This window comes from Lactuca serriola, chromosome 3 (assembly GCF_051521515.1).
Source record: "Lactuca serriola cultivar US96UC23 chromosome 3, Lser_US96UC23_V15, whole genome shotgun sequence".
Classification (NCBI taxonomy): domain Eukaryota; kingdom Viridiplantae; phylum Streptophyta; class Magnoliopsida; order Asterales; family Asteraceae; genus Lactuca; species Lactuca serriola.
In genome coordinates, this window is record NC_136410.1 from 33,559,195 (window position 1) to 33,581,915 (window position 22,721).

At 33.9% G+C, this 22,721-nt stretch overlaps 1 protein-coding gene across 1 annotated transcript; it reads left to right on the forward strand.

Moving 5' to 3' along the window:
* The first annotated feature begins 9,130 nt into the window (after positions 1-9,130).
* Positions 9,131-15,611, forward strand: LOC145095125 (uncharacterized). Its single transcript, XM_079033059.1, has 4 exons — positions 9,131-9,767; positions 10,173-10,387; positions 10,460-10,591; positions 15,363-15,611. The coding sequence occupies exons 1-4, from the start codon at positions 9,131-9,133 to the stop codon at positions 15,609-15,611; spliced, it is 1,233 nt and encodes a 410-aa protein (XP_078889185.1).
* Positions 15,612-22,721: the final 7,110 nt, after the last annotated feature.

Here is a 22,721-nt window from a genome sequence, read left to right on the forward strand (position 1 = left end):
TAGAAAGCCATGTTGAAGTGCAGACATGTGTGACAACCCGAAATTTCCTATCCTGTACAGTCAAACACTTCATGGTAAGTCAAACTTACTCCTGCTAACTTTTAGCACAGATTAGAGTCCGTTTGAGCATCCTGATCTTTAATACATCAAAGGATCAAATTCTAGAATGGGTCAACTAGGGTTCCAAACCACCAATCAAGCCTTAAACCCTCAAATGAGGAGTTTACGACCATGATACCATGAGTTTACGGCCGTAAACTCATGGGGCCGTAAACTCCATGCCTATATAAGAAAAACTTAGCCATTTTGATTCATTCTTGCCATTTCAAGCCTAGAACACGGGTTTGCTCTCAAGTATCATCCACATTCCATCCTTAGATCATCAAAGGTGTAAGTATTCTATCCCTTGATTAGTTGATACACCTCTTAATCTAGAAATCTCTCATGATTTCATCCATGAAAATCATGTTTTCATAGATCTTCAAGTTTCACCAAGAACACCAAGAACACACACTAGTGTTCTTGGCCATAATTGGCCATTTCAAGCTCTTATATCGTAAGTACTCTTGTCCTAGCTTGTTATATACTAGAATGAACTTGTTTAGACTTAAGAAACATCAAGGAATCCAAGTTGGAAGAGAGTTTACGGCCAAGGATCTTTGGCCGTAAACTCCATATAAGGGTGCAATGTTGCCCTAATTTCCTTCCTTATTCTTAGAAGTTGGACTAGAACCCTCCACCATTGAACTAAGGACCTTAAACTTTGAGTTGGTACATAGTACCATGAGTTTACGACCGTAAACTCATGGAGAAATAGTCTTAGGCCGTAAACTCCAATAAAGGCCAAGTCTTGGACCTTAAACTCATATAGACTCTTGTTTAACCTTGGAACACTTAAACCCTTAAGACTCCCTACCTTTAAGACCCTAAATATGACCATTTAGAGAGTTTATGGCCAGGAGTAAACTCCCCTGGGCCGTAAACTCCTCAACACTCTCCATTGAGTGAGTCTTTCACTTCCTTAGGTAAAGCAAAATTCCCTCAAGCTTCCCTAGCCTTTCAAACCCACACTTATGCATCTATGACCATGAGTTTACGGCCGTGAACTCCTTGGGGCCGTAAAACCATGGTAGTAAACTCCATGGAGAGTGGTCCTTGGGCCATAACCTCAATAGCAATGCCTTACAACCCCTAGATGCAACCCTAAGTTCTTATAACACCTGAATTCAAGTGTTTTCCTTGTTCTAGGGTGTTTATACTTGTCTAATTAGTGCTATAATCACTAATTAAATACATATATATGTCTTTATATGTTATTAGGATCGGTGTGTGTGTTCAAGTCTTCACTTGACACCTAGCACTTTTCCCGACACTTCCATCCAATCCACTCACTACAGGTGAGTTCATACCCCTTAATTAACCTTTTATATGCTTTTAAATGCTTTTATGGGGGGAATACAAGTTGAATCATACAAGTTATTATATCGATCACATGTGATTAATAACTAGAACGCAAATGGATTTACTACGCTTTTCGCAATTTTACCAAGCATACTACTTCTAAATGACTTTCTCATACGTTTTTACATGTTAAAACTCTTTATCAAACTGTCTTACATATAGTCTCTTTCCTTTCAAACTCTGTTACAACTGTGTTTCAGACAAAAGATTTCTTATACTTTAAACTGTTTATATCAAACAAACTGTTTTTAAACCGTTTTATAAATTGACATCAAGTCATCAAAACGTCTTTTAAACTTTTATATTGTCAAATGCATGCCTATATATGTATAGTTATATAAGTAATGTTTAAAGGACTTAGGACTGCTAGCTCGCTTTAATTCGTTTTCCTTGTTTGGATGTGGCCTTAGGGTATCGGTTATTTGTTCGAATGTCGTCTAAATATTGGTTATATATTATGTATACATATATAGACATAAAAGTTCTATCAGTCAGTTCAGCACCTTTGGGTAGCAAAGGCATACTTTCGTTCATTCAGATACATACATTACTAGTAACTATAATAGGTATAGTTAGGAGATACTACTTACTATTCCTAGTACAAGGAATCACACAAGAGTCAGCTCATTCATGAGTCTATACAAATATACTACATACTATATGAATAGATACTAATACATACTATGTGAAGATATACTAATACATACTATATAAAGAGATACTACTACATACTATACGGGACTGATAATTCTACACCTGCCTGTTAGCTACAGTGGGAAACTGCACATCGATAGACGTCCTCGGTTGTACTGTTCGGCGAGTTACCACGTCGTGTTTATCCTATCTGTCACACCCCCAAACCAAGGATGGCGAAAACGTCCGGGGGTGGAGGACTTCATGTATAGTATCACAACAACGGGTATAATAGTGCTCAAAGTAAATACAACCATTATAAATATAATTGAAAAAGTTATATCATAGTAAGTTTATATGTTTCAAAATCAATTACATTATGATGACAAAATGAACTGTTTGACGATTTAACGTCCCATCCTCAAAATGCTGTTGTTTTCCTGTTTCACTGATTTCCTGAGAATACAAGTAGTTTTGAAAAAGTGTCAACAATTAAGTTGGTGAGTTCATAAGAGTTTTGTTTGAGAAAGAAACTGTTTTCTTTGTAAAAACGACAAAGTATGTTTCCAGAAAACCCAATATTTTCTTTGTTAAGTGTGAAATGAATGCTTCTATGTTATGCGATAATGAATCCTAGAAAGACCCGTAGATTCCTTCTATAATCACCAGTGTATATAAGTTATATAAATTTTAAATTAAATAAACCGTCGAATATAATGGGTCTGCCCTAGGTCCACAACCAAACAAGGAACAGGAAGAAAGGCAGGCCCACCAATTCTAAGTCGATTATAAATAGATTCTTATATAACTCTAACATATACACTTAGCAATTATAGCCGAAGCCTAACAATTTTAGATGAATGTAGTTTTAACATAAATATGTTTCCATAGAAAATCCAATATTTTCCTTATAAGAGTTAGGTAGTCCTAAATCCCAAGACCGAAAGTAAACAAGTATTTTCCATACTTAAAGATATAAAAGTGATTTTAAATCGGCATAAAACCCTGTTTGATATAAAAGTGTACAAGTATTTTTCCATACTTAAAGTAATTCATGTGAGTTAAATCGACATAACTCGCTAATTTAAAAGTAGAACCCGTAAATCTTATGATTTGTTAATATCACATGTGAGTTATTATAACCATGCTAAGACTCAGACGGTCTCGTAATACGATGTTCTTCAGGCATCACACGTTAAATGACACTTGTCACCTCAGACCTGCCGGTCTAGCTGTTGCAAACAGCTCTGGTGCGGGCTTGTCACACCCAATATCGATCTATACACAACTATCACACTCTCCCTACAAGAGACTTTGGTTACAATTTACAGGACTTTTGACTTTGTTACCATGAAGGTAACACGAAGGGAATGTCTCACAAATTTATTCATTAACAAATTTACGTGAACTAAACTGAAAACCTTTGGTAAATAAGTTTGAAATGTAAAATGATACATAAACTATACCTATTATAGTTTATCCAAAACGTTTGTAATGTAAAAGAACTCTTTTATGAAAATACATTAGTGCTATGAATCCATAAACTATGCTTATTATAGCTTATTATATGTGTTCTAAATGAATGAAGAATCTTATCATGAATGACTAAATTTCAGTTTATGATGATAAACTAACAAGAAAACACATTCAATATTTAGAACTTATTGTTATACACTATGCTCAACATAATACAAAGTGTTATGAAAGTTATAAGCTGTTAACTAGTTTTTAACCTTTCTACACTGTTTTAGAAAAATCATAGAAAAATCATACGAAGTCGAAAACTGAATCCGTAAATTTTGAGAGTTCATAAATATGTCTAGTTTATTCATAATTTTTATTATGATTTTTGGAAGTCTTTAACTTGTGTTAAAATATCCATATTCACATACTAGTCCGGATTTGTTCTTGAAATGATAGGCTGTTTTGTAAAAATCACCATAAATCGTAGAAAAATCGTATGGAGATGTACAAGTAGTAATTTTAAAGGTGTAAACCTGAACTATTTGCATCTAATATAGTTTTGAAAACTAAAATGTGTAAGTTACCAAAATAGTTCGTGAATAGAGTTAAACTTTCCTGATGAAAGCTGTTGGAAAAGTTTAGTTGTGTTCTTGGTGTTTTAACTTGTATTCCCCTCGCCCCCCCCCCCCCCCCTTAAAATTTAAGAAAACATGAAAAGATAGGGGTATGAACTCACCTTATATGATTTCAGTGGGTGAATGTTGAATAAGAGAAGTGTTCAACTCAAGAACACTTGGAGGATTGCTTGAAGATTCGAGAATCTAACACTAATGTGATGGAATTTGTGTAAGCAATCTATGATTTTGAGTAGGAGGATGTGTAATAATCATAAGAAAGATGATGATACTTACCAAATGAAGGAGAAAAGCCTTGGAGTATGCCTTGAAGTTCTCGAAATTGAGAGAGAAAGATGAGAGAGTTTGGAGTGTGATTCTTGGTGGAAAATGAGAGAATGAATGAAGTGTGAGGAGAGAGGGTGGATGTTCCAGCTCTAAGAACGTGGGAAATGACTGGAAATGATGATAAAGTACATTGACATGACCTAGGTATGGTGGAAGGAGTGTAGCTGGTCATGAATTGGGTGTGGGTGGTTGCTTGTGTCATAAACTAAAGAAAAGTCAACACTTCACCTCTTGTACTTCACCCACTCTTCTTGGATAAGATTTATCCCCAAAAACGTGATTAATTAATAAATATGGGGCCTTATATGTTAAAATAAAGTTTTGGGTGAAAATCCCGCGTTAAAATAATTAAAAACGGGGCTAAAATGCAAAACCAGTCGAAAACCGGGAAGAAAAGGCTTTTCTGCGAGACCTCTCGGTTCTGGGCCGAGGTTCGGTCCTAAGGCTGCTGGGCCTGAAGGCGAAATGGAGCGAAATGACTAGAAGCAAAATGGAGCAAAATAGCCCGAAGGCAAAGGTAGGGAGCGAAGGCAAGAGGTTTCGGGTTCAGGTCAGGAGCTTCGGGTTCGGTGCTCAGGCGAGGTTCGGTCCAAAGGTAAGTTCGGTTCATGGCAGCTTCGGTCCTTCAGCAGTTCGGTCCCTAAAGGGACCTTCGGTTCTAAGAGGGTTCGGCCCTTTAAGAGGGGTTTCGGGTCCTTAAGCCTAATTTACCCGTATTTACCCCGTTTTAAGCGGTTTTTGACCCGGTTAAGGGAACTTTTGAGAGAGATTTGGGAGAGATTTCACATACTTGGAGAGATTTCTCATACTTAGAGAGATTTGGGAGAGATTTCACATACTTGGAGAGATTTCTCATACTTAGAGAGATTTGGGCGAGATTTCACATACTTGGAGAGATTTCTCATACTTAGAGAGATTTAGGAGAGATTTCACATACTTAGAGAGATTTGGGAGAGATTTTAAATAGAGAGAGATAGAGTGAAAGAGATTGGGAGAGGCTTATTTTGTGACCTTTTTGAGTGCTTGGCTCCACAACACAAGGTCCATAAGCCCCGTTAAGCCATGTTTAAGGATCTTACACACTCCCGATGAGTATGCAACACTGTTTTATCGGTTTGGTTCATTACCTACCATAGTTTTAGGTTAAGGAAATCTAGATATACGAACTTTTCAAGTGATAACTTCTTATTAAAATAGCGACTTGAACAACTTTAAGCATAAGGAAAACCCTAATATACAAGGGTTAGATGAGTTGACCGGTTTGACCTATTGACTTTATTTGACTTTGACTTGACCATAAATTGACGATTGTCACATAAGACAAAAGGATACGATTTCATTAATTATATAATTTTCCTATTACTTTTAGCTTGTGACACATTCACATAAACGATGAGGTAGACTATATTTTAATAATAATAGTTGTACATGGAAAAACCTTCATTCATACAGAGAAGCAAACCTTCGAAACAGTCGGGTCTTGGTAGAAGACTACATTTTATACTAGTAGGAAATATGGGATTTTCTAGGGTTTTCATACTTATACAAAATTGTTTATCAAACATTTACAAGTCTTTTCTTTATAGCTGTACAAATCAATGACACTAAAATACTTATGAATTCACCAGCTTAAATGCTGATCTACGCTTTCAAAATAACTTGTATTCTCAGGTCACCAGTAGACAGGTACGATGACCAGGTTTTGAGAAGATGGAGCAGTCAAGACTCGTCTTTTATTTTGATTACTTATTTTCATGTCTTATTCTATGAAAGAACACACATGTATTAAAACCTTACTATTAATGCAATGGATGATGTTGTTGCTTGTTTACTACTTTACACTGTTGTGATACTTTACATGACGTCCACCGCCCCAGAACGTTTCCGCCGTTCTTGGTTTTGGGGTGTGACAACATGTACCCAACTCCTTGTGGAATCTCTTCCAGAACTTGGAAGTAAACCGAACATCCCTATCAAAGACCACATAAACCAGCACCTCATGCCGCTCCACCACTTCCCGGATGTAGATATCGGCCAACTTCTCTGCCGAAATACTCTCTTGGATCGGAATAAAATGTGTTCTTTTTGTCAATCGATCCACGATGACCCATATCAAATCCACTTTGCACCGTCCGAGGCAATTTGGTGATAAAATCTATCGTAATCTCTTCCGTGATTGTTTGGATTGCGTGTGTAGACATTTGCATGTGTAGACTAGTGTAGACATTTGCATATGTTATTGGATTGCGTGATTGTTTGTTTGTTATATATGTCAACATATCTTGTGGTAGGTTGAGGCAGTCCTGCTTTTTGCAGTAGACCATGATACCTGAGCAATCTAGCGGTGTGCTAAAGACTAGGTGCGGACCATTAGTATGTTGAAGGCGAATAGGAGGCAGGCCATTCGTGGACTGAAGGCCAATATGTGTGTGTTTGTATGTATATTGTGGTGTATGGAATTTTGGGAGAACTCACTAAGCTTCTGATTACAATTGTGGATTAATTGTTTTTCAGGTACTTCCGATGATCGTGGGAAGGAAAAGGTGTAATTGTACACACTCATCAACAACATTGGGGTTTTGCATTTATTATATTACTCTTATTTTCATATAATTGTATTTTGAACAAATGAGTTTTCTTAACATGATTTTTTACGAAAACGGTGTTTTACCTCAATTAAAAATGAAAATTTTTGTTGTGAAAATGAGGCGTTATAAATAAAAATAATAATAAATAATTGTTGGCATTTTAGGATGGAGTTACTTTATAAAAAAAGGAATATTTGAAAATTTATAAATTTTATTTTATGCAAATAACATTTATATCAGTATATACATACAAACTTTTTATATATTTAAGCTCTTTAAAATTCACAATATAAATATAATTATATTCTACACATGTCAATTTGTATGTGAATGACCAATATATTTAATTTTAATATCTGGTGCAAGAGTTTCTAAAAATAACTCCTGTGGTTTTTCTAAATTGCATGCTCGACACCCTCCTCACTCTCTTAAAATTAAAGATAGGCTTTGGTTTCCATGCTAATCTCAACACTCGACCCGCAAATCACACTTAGAGACTTCATATCGTGGCCAGGATAGAATTAATGATTAGGTATCCGACACCATTGAAGTTGGTAATTGCTTGGGATTTCAAATGGGGAATTTCAATAACTAGGTCAAAGATCTGGTTAAATCTATAGGTGCTAACGAAGTTTTACAATGAATATCATGACCATCAATATTAGGGGTGCTGGTAGTTCCGCCAAAATGGAATGGATTCAACGTCTAAAACAGGGTAACAAAATTCAATTTATTGCTTTCCAAGAATCACAATTCATTGACTCTTCTAGAATTTTATTTAAAAATTTTGGGATACATCAATTTTTGATTTTGAGTATGTGTATGTGGATGCAAATAGTCTATTAGGAGGTCTTTTTGTATTTGGAATCCATGTTTATTTAAAGAAATACATGATTAAAAATCAACAATTCTTGATCATTTTGGATTCTTTACAAGGTGTAGAGGAGGATTTTATTATTGCTAATGTCTATGCTCCTCAATGCCAGTCTCTGAAAAACAGTATGTGAGCTAATCTTCTTAATTTGATTAACTACTTGTCGGGGATTTGGTTACTATTGGTTGATTTCAATGACATGAGGGTCCCTAGTGACAGATTGGAGAACCGTTTGGAATGGAAGCAAAAATTATTGGGGCTTGAACATAAAAATAAATAAATCATAAATAAATAAAAATAAAACCTTGATCTGAAACAAAAGTCTAGAATACATTGGGTTGTCAAGGGGGAGGAAAACTCACATTTCTTTCATGGGATCATAAACAACAACATATTGAATAATCGAATTAATGGTCTCTCAACTAATGGTGTTTGGTCTACTGATCTTATATCAATTAAAAAAGAGGTTTTCTCATTCTTTTAAGAAAAAATCACTTAGGATATGACTTCTTGACCTATATTGGTGTGTGATTTTCCTAATACACTCTCAGAGACGGATGCTTCTCTTCTCATTGAACCTTTCAACTTATCGGAAGTGAAGGTTGCGGTTTGGAGCTATGGGAATGTGCGGGGACCAGGACCAGATGGTTTCTCATTTAAATTTCTCAAATCATTATGGGATCTCTTTGAGAATGATTTCATGGGTATTTTTCACTATTTTCACTGCACTAGTATTTTAAACATTGGTTTCAATTCATCGTTTATTTCTTTGGTCCCGAAAGTAAATGATCCTCTCTCACTCTCGGATTAGATGCCAATTAATTTAATTGGTTGTATCTATAAAGTAGTTGAAAAAGTGCTAGAAAATCGCCTAAAAGTGGTTATCGATTCTGTTGTGAGAGAAGAGCAAACTGCTTTCATTAAGGTTCGCAACATTTTGGATGAACCATTAATGATAAATGAAGCACTCTCTTAGCTAAAGCGGAACAACAAGGAGGCTCTTCTCTTCAAGGTAGATTCTAATAAAGCTTTTGACTCACTGAGTTGGAGCTTTCTTGATTCAATTATGTCTCAGTTGGGCTTTCCTTCGTGTTGGAGACTTTGGATTTCCGAATGTCTCTCTTCATCTAAAACATCAAGTTTGGTTGATGGCGCGACAACAGATGAATTCTCGGTTAACAAAAGGAGTGAGACAAGGTGATCCATCGATGTCGTTTTTATTCATTCTAGCAATGGAATCGTTGATTTTGATCATGAATAAAGCTGGTGAGCTTGGTATTTTTCATGGAATCTCATTTCCTAATGGGGGTCCTAGGACATCTCATTTGTTTTATGCAAACGATGCTCTGTTTATCGGTGAATGGTCAAGTATTAATCTTCCTAATCTTGCTATAATTTTGCGATGTTTTCATCTCGCATCTGGGCTCAAGGTTAATTTCTCAAAAAGTAAAGTATTCAAAGTCGATGTTGATCAGATTGAAATTGGAACTTTTGCTCAACTTCTCCACTGTCAAACATCTTTATTCCTGTTCACCTACCTGGGATTACCGGTGGGTGCCAATATGTCACTCTATAAAACTTGGGATCCTATTATTGAAAATTTTCTACGGAAACTGTCATCATGGAAAGCTAACACCTTATCATTTGGTGGAAGGATTACACTAATTAATTTAGTGCTTGGAAGTCTACCGAATTTCTATTTCTCAATGTTTAAATCCCCTCTTAAGGTGATTAAGGATCTCGAAAGAATCAGGAGGAAGTTCTTATGGGGTGGAAGCAGCTCAGGTTCTAAGATTTGTTGGATATCTTGGGATAAAGTATTAACTCCAAAACATTTGGGAGGCTTGGGTTATGCATGTGAGCTGTCAATCTCGTTGCTTGAGAAATGGTTATGGCGACTGAAAACATAACAATATGCCCTATGGTCAAAACTAATCGTCTCAATTCATGGGATGGTTAGATCCTGGAAGTTGTTTCTTGTGATATTGGTAGTCTTTGGAGTATGGAAAGATATCACAAGTATTACTATTGATTTCCAGGCTCATAACATTGATTTGTATACACTTCTTAACAAGGAGTTCGGATGTGGAAACCAGACCTCATTTTAGTTCAAAAGATGGTTGGGTGATTCTATTCTGAAAGATAAATATCCATATTTGTTTAAACTTGAAACCATAAAACAATGTACAGTTATGGATAGATGTTCTACATCAGATGGCATAATGGATTACTCATGGAAATGGAGTCGGTTACCTAGTTCCTTGATTAAATTGGATGAACTAAAAAGATTTTTACAGGAGCTAAATGAGGCAATTTTGCAAAGCTCTAATGACACTTGGAAATGGCTTGAGAATACAGATGGAAACTTTTATGTATGCTCTCTTAGAAGTATGTGGGAATCTAAGGTATGCACTTCATTAGCAAATATATATTATTGGAATAAACTAATACCGATAAAGATTAATTTCTTTGGGTAGAGATATGTCCTAAACAGATTACCTTCCAAAATGGATTTTGAAAAACGAGGTGTTAGATTGGCTTCGATGTTGTGTGATTCTTGTGGACTTGTTGTGGAATCAACCATGCACATTTTACTTGATTGTCGATGGGTAAAGGACATGTGGCATTTAATACAAACCCAGTGCGATTTAGATGTGACCCACACCACATCAGTTGAAGAGCTTCTCTCTTTAAAACATGTATTTTTTTTCAAGGGACATCTCATCAAAAGGTCACACATGTCATTCTTTTAACTGCTTTATGGGGAATTTGGAAAGCTAGGAATGATCTTGTCTTTAACAAATTGCACTCCTCCCCAACCAAGGTGTTTAAATACATAAAAGCATTGGCTTTCTTGTGGGTTAAAAATAGAGGGATTGGTTTTCATTTGAACTGGGAATCTTGATTTTGTTTTCCTGTGGCTGACATGTATTTTGGTGCCTTTTGTTTTGTATTTTAGTTCTGTCTGTCTTCTTTTTCTTCTAGCTTCTTGTTAGAAGTTTAATAAAAAAATTGTTGTTAAAAAAGAGTTAGTAAATTATCCAAAACTATGGTAAAATTTCGGTATGCTAGTCATTCACATGTGAATTAGCATGTATAAAAACTAGATATAGTTAAATTTCACATTGTAAATATGAATTATATAAAGTAAAAAATATGCATGTTATATATCCACTTCTTTATAAAGGACAAATTCTGATATATTTGTTTTTTTTTCTTCATAGAAATTAGGCCTTAAAAATTATATTGTGTTCTAGCCTCACACTATCCTTCCATTTTCTCTTAGGATGTTTTATCCTCTTCTCACCATCAATTGTCAATGACGCTACCCGCCTTATTATCATTGATGGTAGCCTTCTTATGACATAACCATGCAACCTCCATCATTTTCTCCTTAAAGTTTTTTTTTTTTTTTTTTTTTTTTTTTTTTTTTTTTTGTTGTTGTTGTTTGGATCACTCCTAATGAATTTCTTATAGTCTTATTCGATATCATATCCAATATCTGGCAATGTTATGTAGCAAAGTCCACATCAACATCCAAATTTATGCTACTTTCATATTCTTCTTGTGGTCCTTCTTGCTCAGCCAGGATTCAGATCTATACAACTGGACATGTATAATATTATCCTGTAAAATTTCCCCTTCAGTCCAATCACATAACACTCATGAGGCCGCCCTCCACTAATTTAATCAACATGCATCTATGTGATGAGTGTCATCTACCTCCACACACCCTCATTTATGGATAAAATCATGCGCCTTGTACTTACATCTAACCTTTTATAATCTGCATCCCCAATAAAAAGTCAACCTCTATAAACATACCAAGTATTCAGCTCAATCCTAGAATCTTACTTGTAAAAGACGTAGTCCACAAAGAATAATATATCTCCTTGTGGACGCTAAATATATCATCACAAAAGTAACTATCCTTGTGTTGTCTTAATCGATATATGTTACGGATCTATATCTTTATTTTGTTCATTGGGGTTCAAATCTACAATCTACAAAAAGGTAATCTAAGAAAAATGTTTTATTAAAACGCTTGAAGTTTATTGACAAGGCTTTAATGAGAAAGATTTGGACTTAGATATTGTTTTGAAAAGTGATCAAAGAGATTAGAGTATATAAGTTTGTGGTTAAGTCCACTATATCATCTTTTTATATATATATTTTTTTTTCTTCTCAAAATCTGGATAAGATTTTATAATAACTTGTATTCTAAAATATTATAGACAATGTAATTGTATGTTTTGTTCTTGAATATTTGTCTCTTTCTTGCATTATTTTATTTCCTTTTGGAAGATTTATCTTATCAAGCAGACATAATGACATATAGTATTCAAAGGTATATATATATATATATATATATATATATATATATATATATATATATATATATATATATATATATATATATATATATATATATGTATGTGTGTGTGTATATGGGAGGTGAGTAATAGCCATTTTGTGAATGTGCTTTACTAAACGCTTAACACCTCATATATAAGTAGTAATTTTGCTTGCATTGTCATGATTTATAACATGTGCATTTTGTTTTCTTGTATGTAAATTTGATTATATTATATCATTTTTTCTAATAATTGCGTTTTATATTTGATAAAAATAAACTTGTCTACTGTAGAATAAGTTATCATAAATAAAATGAAAACTTTTACCCTCATTCATAACTTTCTTGAATTATTAAAAAGTAAAAATGAAACAATAATATGTTCAAAAATAACACTTTAATTAGCCGTCTTTATTAATATTGACTATAAATACTCGGCTTTTACGAATTTATAATAATACCAAAATAAGACATGTTCGTATTTAATTATAAGTACTGTAATTTGAAAACTACAGGATGTTTTTGCATTAACGTTTAAGTATTGACGTTGTCTAATTAAACTGTTACTACAAAATAATACATGGTCTTTTTTTAAGTTCATAAAAGTTTATATTTGTACGTAGTATTTTTTTTCCATTATAAAGAACTGATTTCAATGATGGTATTTTCATTGATTCTATAGTCAAGACTTCAAATCTTTGATGGTTGGTGTTGGAGATGAGTTTTTATCAATAAAATTGAGTTCAAACTAATTCAAGCCAGATGAAGTCAGACTTAATCAAATTAAAGTTCGAGTTTTGAATACCATAATGAGCTCGAGATATATAACAAGTTGAGATCGAGCCTATGAGAACTCCAATTCCCATTGAGCTTTTTAAGTCCTATGTATGTTTGAATATTTATTGTTAGGATTTAGAAAGACAAACACAATTATAGATTTGAAGAAGATGAAGAACACACAAGAATTTTGGTTAACCGCAGTACATCCATAAGTAAACTAAAGAAGTCTTATTAATTTCATAATGTTAGGTTTTACAAGCACAATGCCACAATCGATATATGTATAGGGGAAATCGGGTCTAGCATAACAAATGGATTAAGCCATAGATAAAAGCCCAAGAACCCTCTAGACGACTCTTGAAGTCTTCTAACATTTTCGATTTTCAGTTACTAAATATAACATTTTTCCATATGACTTTTAAATTCAAAGTTCTAACTTCTAGATGAAGGAATTCGGCCTATTAGTTGGACTAAATTAGGTAAATTGTTCGTGATAGAGGACTAGAATCTGATCTTTTTGTGACTTTTCATCGGCTACTCGTGAGCTCCTTCCTCATTTTCTCCTTGACCCAATAATTTGTCAGGTAGTAATTAATTTATTAATCTACTCTTCATCAAGATATTGTCTTATGTCATCCACTATTTTCTTCTCTTCCATCAAGTCGCTGAGATTTTCCTAGTTGAGATCTTATTTGATGATACCTTTTGTTGTGGAGGGTGCAGAGACCATAAAAAGTAAAAGATTCATAAAGCATATTTAAAAGTATGATGCTATAGCAGGAATAATTGAGATTTAGAACAAATTACACATGAAAGAAATCCTTCAAGATTCTCCTTTTCGAGAGGCACTTGATCCAACACGTCTGACTCTATGATTGATTGTTGTGGACTCGAGATTTGCCATAAGAAAATAAAAGAATTTTTCAAGATACCTTTTCCAATATAATTTTAGGGGTCGGCTAAAAAGACACCATATTTTTCCATATAGACATCTTATTTGGTTTTTAAAGGTATTTAAGGATTTTAGATAACTTCTTCTTCGTGAACTAAAAGTAGCTTGGTGTCACCGTTTTTTTAACAACAAAAGATATTAAAAAGCTACTAGCTACTAGAGTTATATAACTAACAATTACGGAGAAAAACTATTGTGTACCAATCATAGCAATTGAAGATTTAATTCAAAAACATACATTTTCTTTTAATTTTCTGGAAGTCAACATTCTTTTCGGACAAATGTGTGATTTTTTTTATCATCTGTTGACACAATTTAGGTAATTCATTGTACAATACCCGTTTTTCTTTATTATATGAACCAAGTCCTAACCAATTAATTAAGTAACTATCAATGACTTCTATAATTTTTACAGAGGGAGATGAAGAGAGAATCAACAACAGAAGTTAAGTAGAACATTAAAGAAAATAAGCTTAGTTAGTAAACTGACTATAAGTCTATAACCACCATATATATGAACTATTTCATACAGCTATAAGAACAAACACTAGATAACAAAAAAGACATGATCAGCTGACTCATCTAGAAAGGAAACAACACTGATGTATCATGTATGGATCAAAATATCTAGCTTCCTACCACCACAGAACTCGACAACATGCTCCTGACCTTGTTACCATCTGTAGTGGGCTTTGATGGTGCGACCATGAGATGAACAATAGGCTGTTGAGGTACATACTGATAGTGGCAAGATTGTTGCAGAAGGGGAGAAGACGACTTTCCTTTTTTTTCTAATCGTTCATTTTCTGTGTTTAAAACTTCCATACAAACCTTAACAAGAAGTACCTGAGGGGCCATATTTAGTGATGCAAATAAAGTAGAGTAGCAAGTAATGGCAGTATTGGATGTTGGTGTATGAGACTTATGAGAACAAGAACATTTTTATAAGGACGAAAAGTGTTAGAACAGTAAACCATCTTCTTAAAACAGTATTTGATTTGATTTTTCAAGTGGTTGTGATTCCTTTTAGATAAGTCGGTGGTAATTAAGGTGACGTATATTTGCGTAGTGAGGTGAATGGAATCATAAGAATACACCTCTATCCGGATAAAGGAGTTCTCTTTAATATTATTGTGTTTGTGTCAACTGAGGATGCATGGGGACGACATCTTAAAAAAGTTGTGTCAACCTCCCTTAAAAATGTATTTATAGGATTTTTGTTACTTAATAGCCAATTAATTAATAAATAAATAAATTATAAGGAAAGGATATTAGTAATTTTCCGTCGACCTAGAAAGAGAGGTGCAGGGAAAAGGACGTGGAGTCTCGAAGCTCCGGTGAGGGAGCCGTGGCCGAAGATGCTGTGTCGCCGGAAGCTGAAGACGACTTGGGGAGGGGAGGGGAGCGGCATCTACAATGTATGATATTGACTGGAATATTCAATGAACTTGTTGTCACCGAAGATGGAAGCCCTGCCGATGATTATGGTGTCGATGGGTACTTGGTCGTGTGCATTGCTGTGAATCGGGTATACTATATCTAAATGCGAGGATGCGACTCTTATTTCTCGTTTGATTAAGAATTAGGGTAAAAATTCAGAAAATGGGCTGGTGGCAGTATATTATTTGGATCAAATGAGTTGGGTTTTTTATAACAAGTTTGGACTTAATTTAAAATGCATTTCAAAGTGTAGGCTTACTATCTTGTTTAATGTTGGGCCAATTCAATAAACTATTCATCATATTTTCTTACTGTGTTTGTGAGACACGTATATTATACGGGTTAGATAAAACTAAAAATTTAAATATGAATGTTTAAACAAAAATTTGTTAAAATTTGAAATTTAAAATTTGGATTTAAAAGGAAATATTTTAAATACTATATGAGTTGTAATATTGTAATTTATTGGTTATTTTCAATTAAGACAATTATTAATTGAGGTGTAAATATGATATGTTATTTAAGAAAAAGATAAAAAAAAATGATAAAATGACAAATGGAAAAAAAACATTTATTCAAAAATACCAAAAAATGACATGTGCCCAAGTTAATGAGAGAGTGGCATGTGGCAAAATTAATTTATTTATTAGAGAGGATTTAAGTCGGTAAATAAAAACTTCATCTCAATTGTATATAAATAAAATATATAAGTTTTTCAAAATTAAGGAATTAGAAATATGGAAGATTTTCTTAATCATATTATTTTTATAATGACGTGTTACGTATTAAAATCTAATAGTTAATGAAGGTATATATTGTGAAGCATTATTAAGTAAAACTTGAATTATGAGCTAAAGATGAATTATATGTATCAATAAGTCGTGTGTATTAGGATGTTCATATTTATAATATTGTATGGTTAAAATAGTAACGACGTTTACAAAATTTTATTATTGGCCACAGAGGAATAATTGGTGTTCGAGAATGACTTTAGGAGTTGATCGTTCCTAGCACAATAAGAAAAATGAATAAAAAGTATAGTATACGATATTAACAATTAATGATTGTGATATGAGCTAATTAAAGTTTATTAATATGGTGGTAGGTCTTTAGAGAGCTGGAAATTCATCTTAGTCACTTCAGTGCTGGAAATTCATCTTAGTCACTTCAGTGGATCTATCCTATGTTTTGTTGCTGTAGGTGAATTCTCATTAACCTACTTAGTATATGGACTATGTGATGTTATATATATATATATATATATATATATATATATATATATATATATATATATATATACTACTGAAGGTCATGGTGTGGGTATGTGGTGTAATGTCCAGACCACTAAAGGTTTTAATGTGGGTAAATGGTTGACCACTGAAGGTATCAGTATGGGTAGGTGGTATATGCATGGCAACTAGAGAATAGCCTCTCGGAGGAAAGTTCTAGTTGTAACCAGTGATTAGAATGCTAGCATTCATATGTTTTTAGTTATATGTGATCGAATGCAAGTAATATGTGACTAATTACTTGTAGTTTATGTGTTACTATATGTATTGCATATGATCTATATAATGGGTGAGTGTTATGATTACTCACTAAGCATTCAGCTTACAGTTGCTACTTTATGTGTTTAGTTGTAGGTCTTTCATGCTTGAAAGGCAAGGAGCTGGTATGATTGGGATACCTAGACATTCTCGGATGGGCATGGCATCTAGTTATACGTTATTTATTACGTTATGGTTTTCAAAACATGATTTAGCTTCTAAAATTTTATTATGTTTATGTTGATATGAAGTGGGAAGATAATTTTAAGATTTGCTAATAATTATGAATAAAACATTTTGGTAAAACTTATACTTTGATTCCAAAAAAAATAATGGCTTGAGTTTGGGATGTTACAGTATGCAATATTCATCTAATTCACCAAACTTTAGAACTTCTTTACAATAAAAGTGATATGTAAATCAAAGGCTTCACATGAGTGGAAATCGAGTTAGCATTAATTAGGAGTGGAAAAGACCTTTGCAAACTAGTAAGTTGTATGAAGACTTATAGTCACTTTCAAACATGTGTAATATGGTCTCCATTTTGAAGGAACAAGGTACACAAGGTAAGTGGATTTTGTAACGCCCGCAAATTCAGGCAGACAAATAAGATTTAATAAGCAATGAAAACGACCTTTATATATAAGATTGTTTAAGATAAATAATCTTAACTGAAGTTATATATGTGGCAAGGATTTCGTACATGTAAAGAACAATGAAATCCGACTTCGTATGAAGAAATTATGCTTCTTCGAAGTTTCACAATTAAACCGACTTGACTTTGCATGTCGTAAAAAGTGAATTTTGGATAAGTTGCTTACTATCCTAAGCAATCTAAACGAAAGTCGTAGTAATCATAAAACTGAGAGCGTGCATATAGAGAATGTCAAAATCTGACTTTATATAAAGAAGTTATGATTTTTCAAAGTTTTAAACGCAGTTGTGTTTGCACAGAAACCAAAATTGAAATCGGTCGTTTTTTAGGAAAAACAATCTAAACGAAAATTGAAGATATCATTAATACCTATTTGTCGATATAAAGACGGTCAAGAACTTATATCATATGAGATATTTATGTATTTTTAACAAACTTTAACAGTTTAAGCCAGTTAAAAACTAGCTTTAAAAATAAAGTCAAAATTAGCCGATGGACTAAATGAAAGTTGTAGACCTCATCGATAGCTACGTGTGGATATAAAATACGTCAAAAACAGATCCCGTATGAAGAATATATAAATTTTTAAAGATTTATAAAAATTCGCATGTAGGTGCACGCGCCAACAGGGTGCGCGACGCACCTCTGATGACCCACCCAATGGACAACATGTGTCATGTAGACAACATGTGCGACACGCGCTACCTTTTTCACATATAAATAGCATTCGAGGGTTAGATCATTCTCACACCTTTCCCTTGCTTCTTTCTCGAAATTCTCTATAATTAACCCAAAGTTCCCTTAGTTTTAGTCTTCAGCGAAGCCCTAATGTCCCTAGGAGACCAACAACTAGTAACTATCGGGTCGGAGTCCTGCCCGCACAACTTCCAGACTTTTGTCTAGGAAATCTCTATAAGTTAAATTACACTCATTTATATTTTAGTGTAATTTATATTTAAATTCATAGTCATTGTTATGAATCTATAAATAAGATTTGTCAGTGATTCCAAATCATTATATTGATTGATCTACTTACCGGGATAATGTCTAGGTTGGATTTAATGAGGTGTTTAAAGTAAGATTTCCAAACATTATACTCTCTACACCAAACTGACCCTACCTCCGATATGATCCTACATGGTTGTTCCTTACTAGATAGATCTTGATGTAGACATTGAGATTATTGTGTAATCTAGGCTATAATTATTATAGTACCAGGATTATGAAACTAGACTAAGACTTAGTAATATGAACCTAGCTCACATCGAAGGAAAGGTTAGGCACTGAAGCGAAGCGTTTCCCGACTTTTCATTCATCCGCTTTTATCAAGTAAGTGCATAGTTATTTTCATCTAAAATATAGATATGAAGTAATTAGATAACTAAATGTTATATGTGCCTATTATCTGTGATATGTGTTGGATGAACCTATATGATATGAATTTACTCGATTTAGTTATATAAGTATTTGCGTACTTATCATACAAATATATATGTATATAGGGTAATGATGGGTGATGGGAGATGAAAGATGATTAGTAGAGCTCTTTAACCATAAAAGTATAGGAGATGCCATGACTTTTACTCGATGATTGAGATGTTTGCGATGTAGTAATCTACTAGAGAATAGATGACGACCACAGACTAATCCAAACAGTCCAGTGGAACACCGGCAGGATTGCAACATGTAGGTGATGAATTGCGAGTGTAGGCAATGTACAAACCGTGTATTCATGCGATGTACTCTACCGACATGTATTGTGGAGGAATCCTTAAAGCAGTATTATCAATGTGATGATATGCGGTGAACATTAGAAGAAATCCTTAGCAATGAAAATACAAAATGTGATGATAGGCAATGAACCTCGGTAGAAGTCCTTGGCTAAGAAATACAATGTAAGTGATGATCCTTAGGATAAGTCCTTAGAATGAATATAGAAGAAAACGATGATGGATAATTGGGTTAACTATTTAATACTTAAACATATCAACTATATTATTATGGGTTGAAAACCCTATGTACTCACTAGGTTTCCCAATCTGACCTACTCGGCTTCTTTGTATCACATGTAGAAGTACAAAGGTCCGTGAATTATGAGATATTTAAGGAGATGTAGACTAATATTCTAAGATATTGTAAGACCCGTTTATGATTATGTTTTGTATCAATTATGACATCCTAAGCTTTTATAAATTAGTGAAAAACATTTCTTCGGAAATACTTTTACGGGACCAAATTTCACATTTATAAATAAAGTCTGTTTTAAATAAGCATACACAAAAAGTTTTAAAATGGCCGTAAAAATGGGGATGTCACGTATTTGGCCCTTGTAAAACAAGGGGTTTTTTTTTTGTCTCCTATCAGATATCGCTATATATAAATGACTTTACTTTTATTCTTAACTAGAAATTTCTCCATCTCCGCTTCGCGGGGGACGCGTGCGAGGTTTTATTTACTATGTTCTAGTCACACCAAAGGAAACTAATACTATTAATCATTTTATTGTTTTGTGTGCATGGTTTCACGGGGACCAAACTTGCCGACATACAAAAGTCTAAGGACCAAACCTGTAAACATGGTAATATACAAAAGTTGAAGGGTAGATAGACAGGGTAAAAGTGACATTTTACAAAATAAAATAGTGGAAAGTGTCTTTCGACAAAGTAAAGGGTGGAATGTGTCATTTTATAAAATAAGGGCGGAGAAAATTTTCAGTGTACGAAAGTTTAGTGACAAAATTTGTCAACATAAGAAACTTTTGTGGCCAAAGTATGAAATAAAAGTATATTTATGGTCAAAGTGTGAAATAAAAAATTGTTGTAACCAATTTATGAAAATACAAAACTATATTATTCATAAGATGGTTGTTTTATATTATATATAATAATAAGAATGACATGAAGTGGAATAAGTTGGTTCTAGTAAAAGTTAATATCTTCTTGTAAAGATTGAGATTAGGGAGATGTCCAATGATAGCTAGTTTGAATAGATATGAAATTTCTTTAAATATGGAATCATGTACCATTTGTTCCATTCAAATAAAAAAGAGTAAATTACATGAATGGTCCCTATGGTTTTAGGTAATTTGTATGTTTGGTCCTTAACTTATTTTTTTAACTCGAAAGGTCCCTACTGTTTGTTTTTGTTATGCGTTTGGTCCCTATTGTTTGTTTTTGTTACGCGTTTGGTCCTTATCTTACCTAAAAGACTATTGTTTAAATATGGATAAATTGTGGGGTAGGTAAGGTAAGATGGGAGGGTGACGTTGGGGGTGTTTATTTAAATAAATTAGAAAATCAAGGGAAAAATAGTATTTTCAAGTAAGACAGGGACCAAGCGTGTAATATAAACAAACAGTACGGAACTTCCGAGTTAAAAAAATAATTTAGAGACCAAACGCGTAAATTACCCTAAACCATAAGGACCATTCGTGTAATTTACTCAATAAAAAAAAACTTGTATCTTAAATTTTAGCCAGAGATCATGGAGTTACATGTTTCCCTTTCCAGGTGGTAGTATATCAAAGTGTGATGAATTCTTTCAATCAAGAAAACTGGATGATGAACGCATATGTTTAAGATGAGATTTGTTCATATAATTATTAGCATCTGATATCATCCGGGGGTGATGAGTTGAATAGGTTTGAGAGTGTGGTCACTTCCGTATAATATTGACATGATGGTCAACTAATTAAGTTTGCTATTCTTGTTCATATTCACAAATCAATAAACCAATATTGAACTTATGTGAAAGTGACTCCATACAAAAGAAGATTAAGATAACTAGTCATTTATCATTAATAGTTAATGAATGTTTAATGGAGAAAAACGTTCATATATGGTTAGGGATAGTGATCGTATCATTAGATAAACTGTAACATCCCAATTTTCAAGACCAAATTTTTTTTGTTTTTAATTAAGTAACTCATAAAACAGCTTACTGAAAAACATAAACGATTCATATCATTTCATAAAAACTTAGCCACGTGTCTCATGAACCATAACATAAAATAGTAATAATGTTAGACACCAATAGTCATGGACTCGTCGAGTTCTTTATGAAGTCGTCGAGTTTGTCTTCATGCAGTTAGGACTTGTCTTGAACTCGTCGAGTTCTGTTCTTGAACTCGCCGAGTTCCATGATCTTCAGGTCCACAATGAGGCCAACTAGTTGAGTGCTCTTCTAACTCAACACCTTGTCTATTATTAGAAGGGTTTGGAGAAAACTGCGACCCGACTCGCCGAGTCGTATGAGCGACTCGTCGAGTCCCTCCATGTCCACAACTATTCAGTCGATTTTCATTGGTCTTAATGCATCCAAATCATAGATCTGACCTCCTAGGGTCCATATTACACATAAAGTTACAAACTTTACGTTCATGCATGGGTCTTCAAGCCTAAAAGGTCCAAAAATGGAGTCTACAAGATGCATGGGGTTCTTATATATGGCAATAAAGTTGGCACCTTTATGCCATAGGAACCCTTAATGGTTCCAGATCTAAAGTCATAACCCCTATGGACCATAAAAACCCAAATATGGCTCTACAAAAGCTTAGAAAAGGTAGAAATTTGCCCTAACTAGAGATCTAAGAGATAGATGGTCAAGGTTGAAGCTTTTTACCTTGAATGAGCTGGAAATGAAGCAAAACCTTTGGATCTACTTGCTCCTTCTGGAACCCCCAAGCTTCCACTTCCTTCTTTAAGCTTCAAACAACCAAAAACACACAAAAATGGCTCAAGAACACTCTAAATGCTTTAGGGTTTCAAGTTAGGGTTTTACCGGACTGAAAGAGGCGATGAAGGTTGGATTGGGACGAGATAAGGCGTTTAAATAGGCTGCAAACCCTAAATATTAGGGTTTCATCCAGACAGACCTACTCGCCGAGTCGGGCTCCCGACTCGTCGAGTAGGTTACTTAAAATTTGTGCCCAAAGTCAAGTCTAGTCGACGAGTTGGTCCTCCAACTCGCCAAGTCCCAGTGTAAAATATGCAATTATTTAAATTTAAAATGC

Excerpts from the sequence above, each read along its gene's own strand:
- LOC145095125 (XM_079033059.1), top strand. The coding sequence starts at position 9,131 with ATGGCGCGACAACAGATGAATTCTCGGTTAACAAAAGGAGTGAGACAA. Across the intron at positions 10,388-10,459 it reads GAAGTATGTGGGAATCTAAG|AGATATGTCCTAAACAGATT; the intron begins GTATGCACTTCA and ends TTCTTTGGGTAG. Across the intron at positions 10,592-15,362 it reads TTTTACTTGATTGTCGATGG|AAAGAGAGGTGCAGGGAAAA; the intron begins GTAAAGGACATG and ends CCGTCGACCTAG.